The sequence below is a fragment of the Festucalex cinctus genome, chromosome 18 (genome assembly GCF_051991245.1).
Source record: "Festucalex cinctus isolate MCC-2025b chromosome 18, RoL_Fcin_1.0, whole genome shotgun sequence".
NCBI classification, from domain to species: Eukaryota; Metazoa; Chordata; class Actinopteri; order Syngnathiformes; family Syngnathidae; genus Festucalex; species Festucalex cinctus.
The window spans coordinates 20823806-20836935 of record NC_135428.1 but is presented as its reverse complement, the minus strand read 5'-3'; the positions used below and the strand labels follow the sequence as shown (position 1 = coordinate 20836935).

At 41.0% G+C, this 13130-nt stretch overlaps 1 protein-coding gene across 1 annotated transcript in view; it reads right to left on the bottom strand.

Annotated features, from left to right (window-relative positions):
- hnrnpl (heterogeneous nuclear ribonucleoprotein L) overlaps positions 1-13130 on the bottom strand; it is a 36383-nt gene that overhangs the window by 1032 nt on the left and 22221 nt on the right. The window contains exons 7-12 of the mRNA XM_077505661.1: positions 4496-4531; positions 4206-4274; positions 3859-4106; positions 1996-2117; positions 1690-1891; positions 1336-1393 (exon numbers count right to left, since the gene is read on the bottom strand). Of these exons, the coding sequence (XP_077361787.1) occupies positions 1336-1393; positions 1690-1891; positions 1996-2117; positions 3859-4106; positions 4206-4274; positions 4496-4531 (735 nt within the window). The remainder of the gene's footprint in view (positions 1-1335; positions 1394-1689; positions 1892-1995; positions 2118-3858; positions 4107-4205; positions 4275-4495; positions 4532-13130) is intronic.

Genomic DNA, 13130 nt, shown 5'->3' with positions numbered 1-13130 from the left:
ACGATATTGTCACAGTTGAGTGGAATTCCTGTATCTTCAGTACATTTATTTTTTTCAGGAAGATACACAACAAATGGCATGTTTTTTGAGTTATTTGACATTTTATCGTTCATTACAACAACAAGTATTTTCAATAGATTGGTTCATTAATTTGAAAACGAAACTGGGGAATGACCAACAGTATTGCTTTGTGGGGAAAAAAAATGAAATTGACAAAATGTGGACATAGGTTTCCAATCCAACAACAGCAACATAACATCAAATCAAATATTGTCATTTGGGTCACTCAGTCACATGATATAACATTATATTCAGGACACAAATGCATTATGTAGCGCAAAACCAAAAGTTATGTAATTGCCAGCATTGTCGCTTCGATGTAGCCCCTAACCACTAAAAGGTATCTTTTCCGAAATGGAGGATGTATGCATTATATATATTTGATGAATCTGAAGCTGTTGCATGTTTGTGAGCGACACTTAAGAGAATCATCTTTGATAACGCTTCTTTCACCAAAAAATAAAGTGTACATTCACTGAGCCACAGATAAACATAACTCACACTCTCAAATTTCTCAATCTAAATATGTTGAGTTTTGTACAGTATTAAAATCTGATTTTGAATGAGAAGCAAGACCAGTTGCCGCAAAATAATTATGAACACAAACGCCAGTTAATACTAGGGATGTAATGATACCGGCAATATCGTGATATTAAAACTGCCACAATATTGTTGTCGTCATGTTCACATTATTTAAAGGGAACACATCTGTTAAAAAAAAAAGTCAGGTTGATTTCCATTTGTGCAGTTCTAGCACCCTCTGGTGGCTAGTTTTTTTGTTTGTTTTTTTAGTGCAGTTTAATTTCCATTAGGTATTTTTTGGCCCTTCTGTTTAAAATACACTAATTGTCAGATAAAGGTTATTGTAAAATGCTTTGAAGCTAGTAAATAAGTGGAGGAACTCAATGTGGGCTTGCATTAGCGAGTAAGTCCCTCAATATTAAGTGTTATTTGAGATTGAAGGTAGTTTATATGTATTGCTGTTATGTACAAAAGCACAATATTGTGTTTTTTTTTTTTTTTTTTACAATATTGTGACCTTTTTTTAAATATCGCCAACCTCCCCACAATCTTGTGATAATTATCGTATCGTCAGCTTCATATCATGATAATATCGTATCGTGATGTTTGGATATTGTTACATCCCTAGTTAATACATGTCCAAAACATCTTATGCTCATGTCAATTACTCTTCTTTGTGCCTATATGGAATGAAAAGTTTGTTTTGCTGAATTGTGAACAGAAAAAAATAAAAAAAATAAATAAAATACTCACTCTTCCCATTGAAAAGTTTCACACTTGATGGACTCTTAACTCCTAATTCATCGCAGACCTAAAATGGGAAAACATGACTCAGGAGAAATTTCACTACTTTATTACATTACACAATTACAATACTGGTGACTCTGATATGCCCATGAAATACACAAACCCAAGACTGAGTGCTGTAAAAGCAGTAAATGCTCAGTTTGAAGGTGTGCAGGTTTATGCAAGCAGGTTAATTAAATTAAATTATTTCTAGTGTCTGCCTTTCTTTCTTTCTTTTCTTTTTTTTTTTTTTTTTTTAAATAGCAAAAACCTGGCATTTGATCAGACCAATGCACTATAAAGTCCTGTGACTTTTCTGACCTGGTTGAAGATCTCTTCAGAGATGTCAGGCTGTGCATTAAAAAAATGTAGGACATTGGTGGGGTGCTGGATTCGGTTCTTGGCTGCCTGCTCTGGTGAGGTGAAGCGGTTGTTGCGAGAACCGTGGAAGTCTTTGAAGCTACTGCTGTTGTCTTCTAACTGGTAGCTCTGGCCTGGCACTATAGCTTGCTGCTTGGACACACTACCAAGAAAGCAAAGACAAGAAGTTTGTATCTGGATATCGAGCACAGTAATGACTTAATTTATTTTTTTTAAGATAAGCATTTTCAAGACTACTGCCCCTACCAGACATTGAGTTTTTGTCCAAAAAGGAAATTGTTGTTAAGATGAGAGATGGCTCTGTCCACAGAATAGCAGTCACCCATCTCCACCATTGCGGCTCCAGGTTTGCTCTTCATGAACTTAACCTGCAAGTCAAAGCATATACAGTTGACAACAAACCAATGACTTCTCTTCAGTCAAATCTTGAAAAGATGTTATGCGAAGTTTGCACCATATGATTTATTTAGTTGTTACTAACATAACTATAAGATTCATTTTCCAAAAATCCTTTCCAGTTTAATACATTTTGTAAAAACTTTATTTGGACGTACACGGCCATTATTATTTACGTCGCAACACATTCAGTGCGTAGTGACGTAGAATGGCGGCTGGTTCTCTGCCGAGCATTGCGAAACAAAACGAGGTAAAGGCGGCCTGACACTTGTACGGCTTTTGGGCATGATTCTGTCGTGGCAAGTCGTGCCATTTTGCGGCACGAACTGGGAGGTTCCTGCACTGTTCACGACTAGTTGACGCATAGTTCACGACGAGTTCACGCATAGTTTGTGCATAGTTTACGCAGAGTTTGCGCAAGGTTTACGCACTTCCCGCAATGCACGACGAGTTCGCGCAATTTGGACGGTGTCGTGCCGACTTCGGCACGCCATATAAAAAGGGGTCTCCCCAACCCAGTTCCGTACCCGTTGGCTGTCGGGTTCCGAGGTGGCCGGGCCACGCTGGCACCGGCGAGGGGGGGTGTCCCCGGGCCGGGACCAAGGTTGGGTGGACGTGGGGAAGTGTGGGAGCGCAAACCGAGTCGGCCGACCTGGCCACTTCCCCGCGGGGTAGCGGGGAGGCGGACGGCCGGAGCTCCCGACTCATCCGACTTATCAGCGGCCGCGTGCACTCGGCCTCTCGTTCGAAGGCGCCTCCGTCTGTGCGGGCTTGCTCGCCCTCTCTCTCCGGTAATGATCATTCCGCAGGTTCACCTGTATACGGAAACCTTGTTACGAGTTTGACTTCCTCTGGTATAGTCAAGTTTGATCGTCTGCTCGGCCCGCCCCTGGGGCGGAGGGCCCATCCAAGGCGCGCACTGCCACGCATTCTTTCCTCATCGTCTCGACAAGTTTACGGACAGTTTGTGCATAGTTCACGACCCGATCGCGAAATTTTGTCGTGACAAAAATTTTGAACATTTCAAAATTTTTGCCCCCAAATGGCACGCAGTTACGACGGGTTTACGCACACTTTATGACTAGTTCGCGCACTGGCACGACTCAAGTCGTGCCAATTCGTGCCACAAAATCGTGCAAGTGTCAAGGCTGCTTAAGCCTCGTAGCGTTCTAAAGAAACAACATGCGGGAAGTCAAGTCAAGTCAAGTTTATTTATATAGCCCTTAATCACACAAAAGTCTCAAAGGGCTTCACATGCCCACAGTTGACAAATAGTAACGACATCCCCTGATCAAACCACAAAAGGGCAAGGAAAAACAAAAACAAAACAAAAAAAAAACAGGGAAAAAAATAAAGAATAAAAGGAGTCATCCTCCTCCAACGCCGTGATCTCGTCATTGACCAGACGCATTCAAGAGACTTTGGTCATCCCTTTAGGAAAGTAACAGAGATTTACCTCACTTTCTGGATACCCATTTAGCTTTCCTCGACATAGAGCAAGCGCCCATTATCTTTCACTACACAGAATGTGTGACGTAAACAACAATGGCAGCGTACATTCAAATAAAGTTTCTACAAAAATGGATTAAACTGCAATTGGTTTTTGAAAAAATGAATCTCAATTATGTCAGTAACAACCAAATAAATCATACGGAGCAAACTTATCATGAGAGTCGGGGTTCTTTTTAAGAGGAGCACTGTTATATTACTCACCCTCTCCACATTGCCATAGAGGCAGAAGATGTTGAAGACCTTGTCAGCATTGATCTTTGAGGGCTCAAGACCATATACCATAAGTACGGGCGAGTCAGCATGAGGGCCGTACTCTGGGAGCGGCGGCCCATAACTAGCGCCATAGCGTTGATTTCCACGACCACGTCCGGCCATGCCTGGCCCCATGCGGTGGGAAGGAGGTCCGTAGCTGTCATCATTGTAGCCATGATAGCCTCCTTGAGGGCCACCTTTATGGTAAGGGGGGGGGGGGGGGGGGGGGGGGGGGGGTCAACTTGAGCAGTATTCCTAATTTGTGTATCAGACTGAAATTGTTTTTGGGTTCATACCATAATCAGGTGGGTGGTCCCCAAGAAGAGCAGGCTGCCTCTGACGCTTGTTTGGATTTGCATTAGGATCTACGCAGGGTACAGTCAAAAAAGCCAATTAAGGAGCTTGTCAACAAGATGTCATGCTGGAAAATTACAGTGGTGGCTTTGTGTTATGGGGCAAAGTGACTGACATGCAACAGAAGGAGCTTGCATCTTAACCACTGACTTAAGGTATGATTTTGTAACCCAATTAATGACATAATGGAGATTTGTTCACAACTGCCATCCTAGTATAAACACAAACACACCTTGTGAATTGTTCCAATTGCCTTCACCATCAGCATCTGTGCAGGTACACATACACATGTCAAATAAAAAGTTACAACAAACATGCATTTGACAACATTGCCTGAACATTACTCTACAGCACTAACAATTGTGTTGTAATGACAACAAAATGAAATTGGTATGCAACAGTTTGCATAACAAAACATTTCACATGACCACAAAACGAAATTGCAGTTTGCAGTAGTTGTCTGACAAGTACTATTATCATGATGTGGTGTACTCAACCACAATACAGCACAGTCATTTGCAGTTCCAATTGGTCCTAAAAACTATTTTATCTCCATTTGTCAAAAAGTACAAGGTGAAACCCTTTTGTGCCACAATTATTATTCTGTACATTACCTAATCCAACCAGAACTACGACATACATTTATCAAAACATATAGACACAAAAAGTATCCACATAACAGTTTTTTAAATTATACCAGTTTGTCACAAGTAATCATTTCATTAACTCTTTGACCGCCAAAAACATTTAACGTTTAGTAAAATCACCATGTATGCCGCCATAAATGTTAAGTGACGTCAACTACTTATATATATATATATATATATATATATATATATATCAGTGGTCAGTGCAACGTCCAAGTGCAGCACAGCCAGGTCAATGAGTTGTTAAATCAAAAACACCCACTAACTATGGCCAGCAGATGGCTGCTCAGGCCCTAACTAGAGCTGCAAATTACAATTAAACGACACAATCTGATGAAACAGAACGTTTTCAAGGCTGACGTGAATGATCAAAGCCTTTGATTAAACCTAATTAAACCTAATTTGACAGAGAGTCACTAAACAAAAAATATTAGTATCAAAGTCACTGTTGTGGAGAAAATGTAGTTTTCTTTTCAATTTTTGCTCAATGTCACTCAAATGACCCATTTTCAAATGGTGATTACTAAAGAAGGGAATAAGGTAGAAACTAGTGCTGTCAAACGATTACAATTTTTAATCTGATTAATCACACTTTTTAATTTTGATTAATCACGCTTAATCAACTAATTACTTACGTATTCGCGTAATATAAAATAAATACAAAATACCGTAATATTTTGACATTAACGCATTTTATGATCTGAATGTCATTTGCAAACATTGATTAAATGCATGTACGCAATTGCATGCATGCGTGTTTTGCTCAAAACGTAACAGCATCATATCAATTGGGTGCAATTCAGCAATTATTAATTAATTAAACATAAATGACTTGCGTTTTATCTAAAGTCCCGTCGGGGTGTTTTTTAAAGCGAAATTTACCACTGAACACACCAATTGGAGTCACCCCACTCATTTTGGAACAACAGGCGTAGGAAATGCCGTGCATTGACCTCATCACTGACCTGCACAGCCTTCAATGTTACCATCCGCGGTTACGTTCAAGGCTCAAGTGCGGCCAAAAAAAAAAATAGTGTGATTAATATGTGTTAATACGTAATTAATGCGACATTTTTCCATGATTAATTAATCTATTAACGCTTTAACTTTGACAGCCCTGGTAGAAACATACTTTTTTTTTTCTAATGAAAGAATGGAATGTGATCTTTCATGTGGTACCCATGTTGTTTATGTAGCAAAACAATACAATATTCTGTTTGCTTCGAAAAATGAGTTAAAATGCTCGAAGTCCGCTGGCATTGGGGGTTGTTTTTTAATAACGTGTGGCAGTAAAAGAGTTAATGGCTACTTCTACACTACTACTGCTACCACCTCTTATTTTGATACAGCATTTTGAGTAAACAACAGCAAGTTTGACTGTGGTCTACAGTAACTGTCAGATTTTAACCATTACATCAGTTTGTCATTTAGCAGTACTTACAGCACCATACATGAAGTATTGGACACAGTGGGTAGGTAGGGGATAGTCTTCAGTAAGGATGCTACCCTCCAAGCTCAACTCATTCTCCATTTTTTTCTTCATGTCTTCCTTCTTTGCATCACCACCACCAAAGATAAGTACATCCACACTTTCAAGCTTGATTTTCGCTTTCTGCCATTTCAGTTTTTTTTTTCCTTCTTCAAAAGTTGCGATGACAAGCGTTTCCATCTTACCGTGCTGACCACAAAGCAGGATTAGTGCATCATTTGAGAATGGGCTGTCTTTCCACAGACACACTGAGCCAAACCTGCATCACACGGGAGGTGTTAAAGGCATCACTGTGGGCCAGTGCAAAAAAATAAAAAATAAAATAAAATAAATAAATAAAAATTTTAAAAAGTAAAAATAAAGAAAAAAAAGGGAAAAAGGGAAACTGAAACAACAGAACAGCAGATAGAAGGGAAACGGGTGGGAAGGTAAAGGGAAAAACAGAATACCAGTCCAAAAATGTAGCGCTTTGAAGAGGATTTGTGATCTGTTTGCATCTGTACTCGTATGCTTGATCAATGTTTCATGCTTGTGTCTTCATGAGCCCCCCGCCCCACCCGTGGATATTTCTTCTCATGTAAAAATGGCCACTGAAATATGGCTTGCTTTGATTTGGTTTAATGGCGCTTGGTCACTTGTAGAAAAGCGAAGAGGCATCTAGTGCATGATGATGTGCTGTGATGGCAGTTCCGCATTGTATGCAGTCGTGGAAATTCACCTTGTTGTAGTGTCATGTGTTGGCACAGGAAGGTGGAGGCGTGCTGTATTATTGTTTCGACAAGAGAAGGGCTTCTTTTGTGTCATCTGTTCCCTTGTCAGGTGAGTGTTTGAAAACTCCTCTCTGGATCCCTGTGGTAATTTAACAGAAGGACTATCCCAAGGGCCCGAGGGCTAGGAAATGCAGCCGAAAACAACCTGCCCAGACCATCAATGTACTGTGTCAAAAGTGGTTGCTCCTCAAGGATCTGAAGATGTGCTGCACTGGTAGGTAAACAGGTGGTGGTGGATGCTTATCAACATATCAAGATGGGACTATGTTGAGTATAGGAGGTGTTTGCGTGGTGGTCTTTGAATATTTCTGTGGATCCCCTTGTCAGTCCCTTGTAGTGGAGATAGAGGTGTCGATGGACTGAGGAAGTACTGCGTTGAGGTTGTGTTCCAGTGTTTGTTGTCCCACTGTGTCCAATGTATCCCGAAGAATAGGTTTATATTATTTATGGCTTTGGATGCTGTTGTATTGTTGCTGTCGAGGTTGTTGTGTCTTTGGCAGCATGTGTCTGCTTGGAAAATACAGTAAGCCTGTATATGGGTTTGCACGGCCAGGACACGAGGAGTACCTCTGGTTTAAAGGGCAGCAGAAATATAACAGAACACTTCCGGACACCAAACAGAGTGTCTGTCAAGCTCCTTTTCATTTTTTTTTTTTTCAGTCAAAATTGCTTAGATGTAACCCATTTTGGAAGTGTACCGAGTACTACCGACTAAAAAGGAACAATATATAATGGAACTGCTACCTTAAAAACATACTTGACTCATGTATCAATTTTTAGCAGTAAAAGTTAATATTTAGTGCAGAATTAATATGAGAATTTATTTATTATTTTTCATGTACAAGTAATACCTTTAACTCCTCATCGTGTGGACATCCCACCGGCGACAAAAACAAAACAAAACAAAAAACAAAAACAAAAAAAAACAAAAACAGTGATATATTTATAGAAAGAAAGAAAGAAAGAAAGAAAGAAAGAAAGAAAGAAAGAAAGAAAGAAAGAAAGAAAGAAAGGGAAAAAAAACAGCTTCAAATTTACTTTGGGTGCACCTTTTTGGACTGAAGATGACATAGGAAGTAAAGAGCTAATGACCAATCACAGCTCATCTGTTTTGTGGGTTCAGTCAGTAAAATGAGCCATGATTGGCTGCTACCTTTTTTCCTGATCTCATCTTCAGTCGACAGCAAGTGTCAAAATGAGTTTTAAAGGTATTAATTGCTCATGAAAAATGACGTTATCACATTAGAGAGAATATTACAAGGCCGCTTCTGTCAAAATTTGATGGATGACATTCTTAATTAGATTAGGGGGGTCATGTATGGGTCATGACCCCTCCCTAATGAAGATTAATGACCCTTTAATGACTTCCAGATGTCATATAATGAGGGTTAATGACCCTTAATGACTTCCAGATGTCATTTAATGAGGGTTAATGACCCTTAATGACTTCCTGATGTCATTTAATGAAGATTAATGACCCCTAATGACTTCCTGATGTCATTTAATGAAGATTAATGACCCTTAATGACTTCCTGATGTCATTTAATGAAGATGAATGACCCTTTAATGACTTCCAGATGTCATATAATGAGGGTTAATGACCTTTAATGACTTCCAGATGTCATTTAATGAGGGGTAATGACCTTTAATGACTTCCGGATGTCGTTTAATGAGGATGAATGACCTTTAATGACTTCCGGATGTCGTATAATGAAGATGAATGACCTTTAATGACTTCCGGATGTCGTTTAATGAAGATGAATGACCTTTAATGACTTCCAGGTGTTATATAATGAAGATGAATGACCCTTAATGACTTCCTGATGTCATTTAATGAAGATTAATGACCCCTTAATGAAGATGGATGATGTGTAGGTGGTGTTCCTACCTGTTTTTGCAGATATCATGGCTGACCCGGGTTCAAATGCTAATTGTTTGGTTAACTTCCGGATCCGGTGCACGCCCCCCTAGATTGAGTGAATAATGAATAATAATGAGATTGAATGACGTGATCGGAGGGAGTGGTTTAGTATGGGTAAAAAGTATATAACAAGCGCTTCAACAGTCCGATAGAGCTACAGCGAGGATGGCGGGGAAAATCAATGTAATCAGCGAGACAAATGTTTCAGTGCAGATGGGACGCACTGGGACCGACTCGATTTTGGATGCGCCGCGTAAGAAGCAGATGTTTTTGCGACGTATTCAGAAACCCCCCGCAGAGTCTTTGGAGGAAATATGGTCTTTGGATCCATCTGCCTCATGGGGATACCGCTTCCTTTACGAGATGGGTGAGCTGTGTCTGTATTTTAGCATGGACGGTGTTGAAAATACATCACCTAGTGGCTATGGGACTCTAAACTCTAATGACTGGGGTATATTAAATCAACTGGTACCTCGAGTGTTGAAAGAATGTATGAAGTCGTCTGAACCATGGAATGTTTTAACATTTACATGGGTCTCGAGGACAACGCCTACAGGTCGTTGGTTTTTTAAGGTGAAAATTGATTCTAACAACCTGATAGAGACTGGTGATCGCACAAATCAGAATGAACTGTTTTTTACTTTGGAAGCATTTAACACTGAATGTGGTGTTTTTTTGAGGGTTTTGACCCTACCGTTGGCTGAATGGAATGAGAGGATGGATGCGCACTCTGAAAAAATCTCCACCCTCTTTTTGGACAGCCGGCATTGGCGAAACATTGTGGGTGTAAGGAAGGCGTTGACGTTTGAGTAGTCAACGCCCCTATGAACCGCCTACTCTGACGTCATAAGCCAACCCCCCTCAAGGACAGCCCCCTACCACTTAGACAATGGGAAAATACGCCTCTTTACAACAAATCCCTCCCATATAACCGCCCCTATGTAATATAAGAGCAGGAGTCTCCAACCGGACTACACTTTGCCTGAAAAAGCCAACGACGACAACGATGCCTCCTACCAGACAGAGTTCCAGACGCCTGGCAACATCGTGGACGCCTCTGGGTGCCCGGAGTGTGGTGCCTCTGGTGGAAGGATCGCGGCTTAAAGTCTCAAAAGGTACGCAGACAGAGAGCTCTGACTTTGAGGAGGGAAAGGACGTTGAGGCAGCCGCGACCCACCTTGAGCGAGAGCAGTTGGACTGTTCTCAGTACCCCGCGACTGCCGACGAGAACACCCCTCCGCCGGAGAACTCTCAAGAAGTGCAGCTGACCGATGAGTACATTGCCTCGCTGGAGTATTCACAACTGCTGATGACTCCTGAGGAACTCAATACCCGGCATGAACACCTACCTCCTCAGCAGCCTCAGGAGTCTCAGCAGCAGCAGCCTCAGCAGCAACTAACCTCTGACGGGGACGTTGTGGAGGGGTGCCCGCCAACAGCTTTGCCTTCACCTACAAACCTTGACAAGGACTGGGACCTTGTCTGGAACGGGCCCCCGGACAGTTGGCTGTGTCGGGATAAGTACAACTGTATAAAACAGACTATAGGACATCTCCTCAATCAAGTTATAGTTAAATACAGTAGAGATGAATGTAATGGCTGTTTAATCAACCATCCCAGCCAGAGGCAGCACCAGTGTCTAGAAATAGACGATGATGAGTATTTTAGGAAACATTATCATCGTGTGATAGCATTGTTGTGCACGCCTAAATTCCTCCCCAGCATTCATTACATGTTGAACTTGCTTCATCTGACTACCGACATTAAGAAGGTCAAGACAGCGGCCGAGATTGTCCTGCTAGATCTCGAGCAAGAGAAGAAGATACTCGACAAGCTCGAGCAACTGGACGCCCTTGAAGGCCCCGGATCGCTGTCGAACGACCTCAAGACTCTGCTGGACAAGTACTACAATTCTAAATAGAGACACACGATGGGGAATATCTTCAGAAAATTGTTGTTTCGATATTACGGTTTGTGTAATTGGGCGGACATTCTGGAGAGAACCATTCTACATACTTCTGACCGAGACGGACGAATTGACAAAATGTTGTTGATTATGCAAAAAGTCAGATCATTGTCTCATTCGCTATTTCATGTATCTTGGGATTGTTTTGTCAGACGTGTTGTGAACGAGAGTCATTTGGGTTTGGCCAATACAATTAAAGCCGTTCTGGATGCATGGTGTGATGACGTGGGTGTAGGTCACCTGGTAACAATTTTGACTCTGTTTGTTGATTCTGCAAAATACTGTCTAGAAAATAACTACCCTTTAGACTTACCTGCTGAATTAAAAGAATTTCAAACCGTCGTTGAATTAAAAGTTAGTCCCTATGTCTTATCCCGAGTCCTTGAGTATATTAATTCTTAGTATTGCCTTTTAGCATTATGCATGTAATCATTTTTACTATTGTGTATGATTATACTATGGAAATCATGTAATAAACCAAAAAAACAAAAGAAGTCATGTCTGTGTGAATTTATCAATAAATAATCGTTGCATATATCATTTAAATTCATTTTCTGATGATGATGGCTGAGAGGAAGTGTATGGAGAAGCTTTACTACGATGCCTCACACCCGGCCAGTTTTGGTGGTGTAGAGCGTTTACACTTAGGTGTACAGGATGTTACGGGTAAAAAAGTAAATCGTGATCGAGTCAGGGGTTTCTTAATCGAGCAAGATGCCTACACCTTACACAAACCCGCTAGAATCAATTTCCCACGAAACAGGGTTTTTGTCCCAAGGGCGCTGAATCAATTTCAGGCAGACCTCTGCGATATGCAGGCCCTGGCTGGCGTCAACGATGGATTTAAATATTTACTGACCGTCATCGATGTTTTTTCAAAAAAAGCCTACGTACGCATTTTGAAGGATAAGACGGCTCCGCAGGTAGTTAAAGCTTTTGAATCTGTTTTGTCTGAGAGTGGGACGCCTCGAAAAATACAGACCGACGCGGGTAAAGAATTTTTTAACAGACATTTTCAGAACCTGATGAAAAAACACAACATTGTTCATTTTGCTACTGCCAGTGATCTGAAAGCCCAGGTTGTTGAAAGGTTTAATAGGACTTTAAAAACTAGAATGTGGAGATATTTTACGGCCAGAAACACACGCAGGTATATCGACGTCGTACAAGATTTAGTAAGTAGTTATAACGAAAGCTACCATAAAAGTATAAAAATGAAGCCCAATCAAGTTACTGACGGAAATACTCAACAGGTTTTCCAGAATCTATACGGTAATATGCCGATAGAGCAAAGTGGGAAATTAAAAATGCGTTTTAAAACAGGAGATGTGGTGAGGATATCTAAATTAAGAGGAGTGTTTGATAAAAAATACGAGCAGAGCTTTACGGACGAATTGTTTACCATATCTGAATGTCTTCCTCGTTTTCCACCCGTCTACAAACTGAAAGATTATGACGGGGATGTCATAGAAGGATCGTTTTACGAAGGTGAATTACAGAAGGTGAGCGTATCAAAAGACCACACATTCCATATTGAGAAAATCCTTAAAAGGCGCACGGTGAGGGGGCAGAGACAATTCCTCGTTCGTTGGAAGGGATGGCCCTCGAAATTCGATAGCTGGGTCCCCGCTTCTCAGATTGTAGACGTTTAAAAAAGAGTTTCAAATACAACTTGTATCAGAAGCCGGCATGGATCCCTTACACGATGGAGGATTCTACGTTACTCTACCTTCTAACGCTAGTATGGATGTGTATACGGACAACACAATCTCACAGTTCAGAGTGAATTTGGCCCAACACATTGATCTCGAAGGAAGTTGGGAGGTGGCCCTGACTGAGATTTCATACCCTCGTAGTTGGATAAACGTACCCGAAAACCAGACTACTTTCTATATAAAAGATATGACGCTTTCCAAAGCTAAGGATGCAAAGAACTCCGAGACAGCTAGGGGGTCTGATAAAAACGAATTTGTAACCCACACCTTAGATATTACATCCGGGGAATATGAAGATCTTGACAAGCTACGAGAGGCGGTTCTGTATATTATAAAAAATAAAATAGGCAACCAAATTT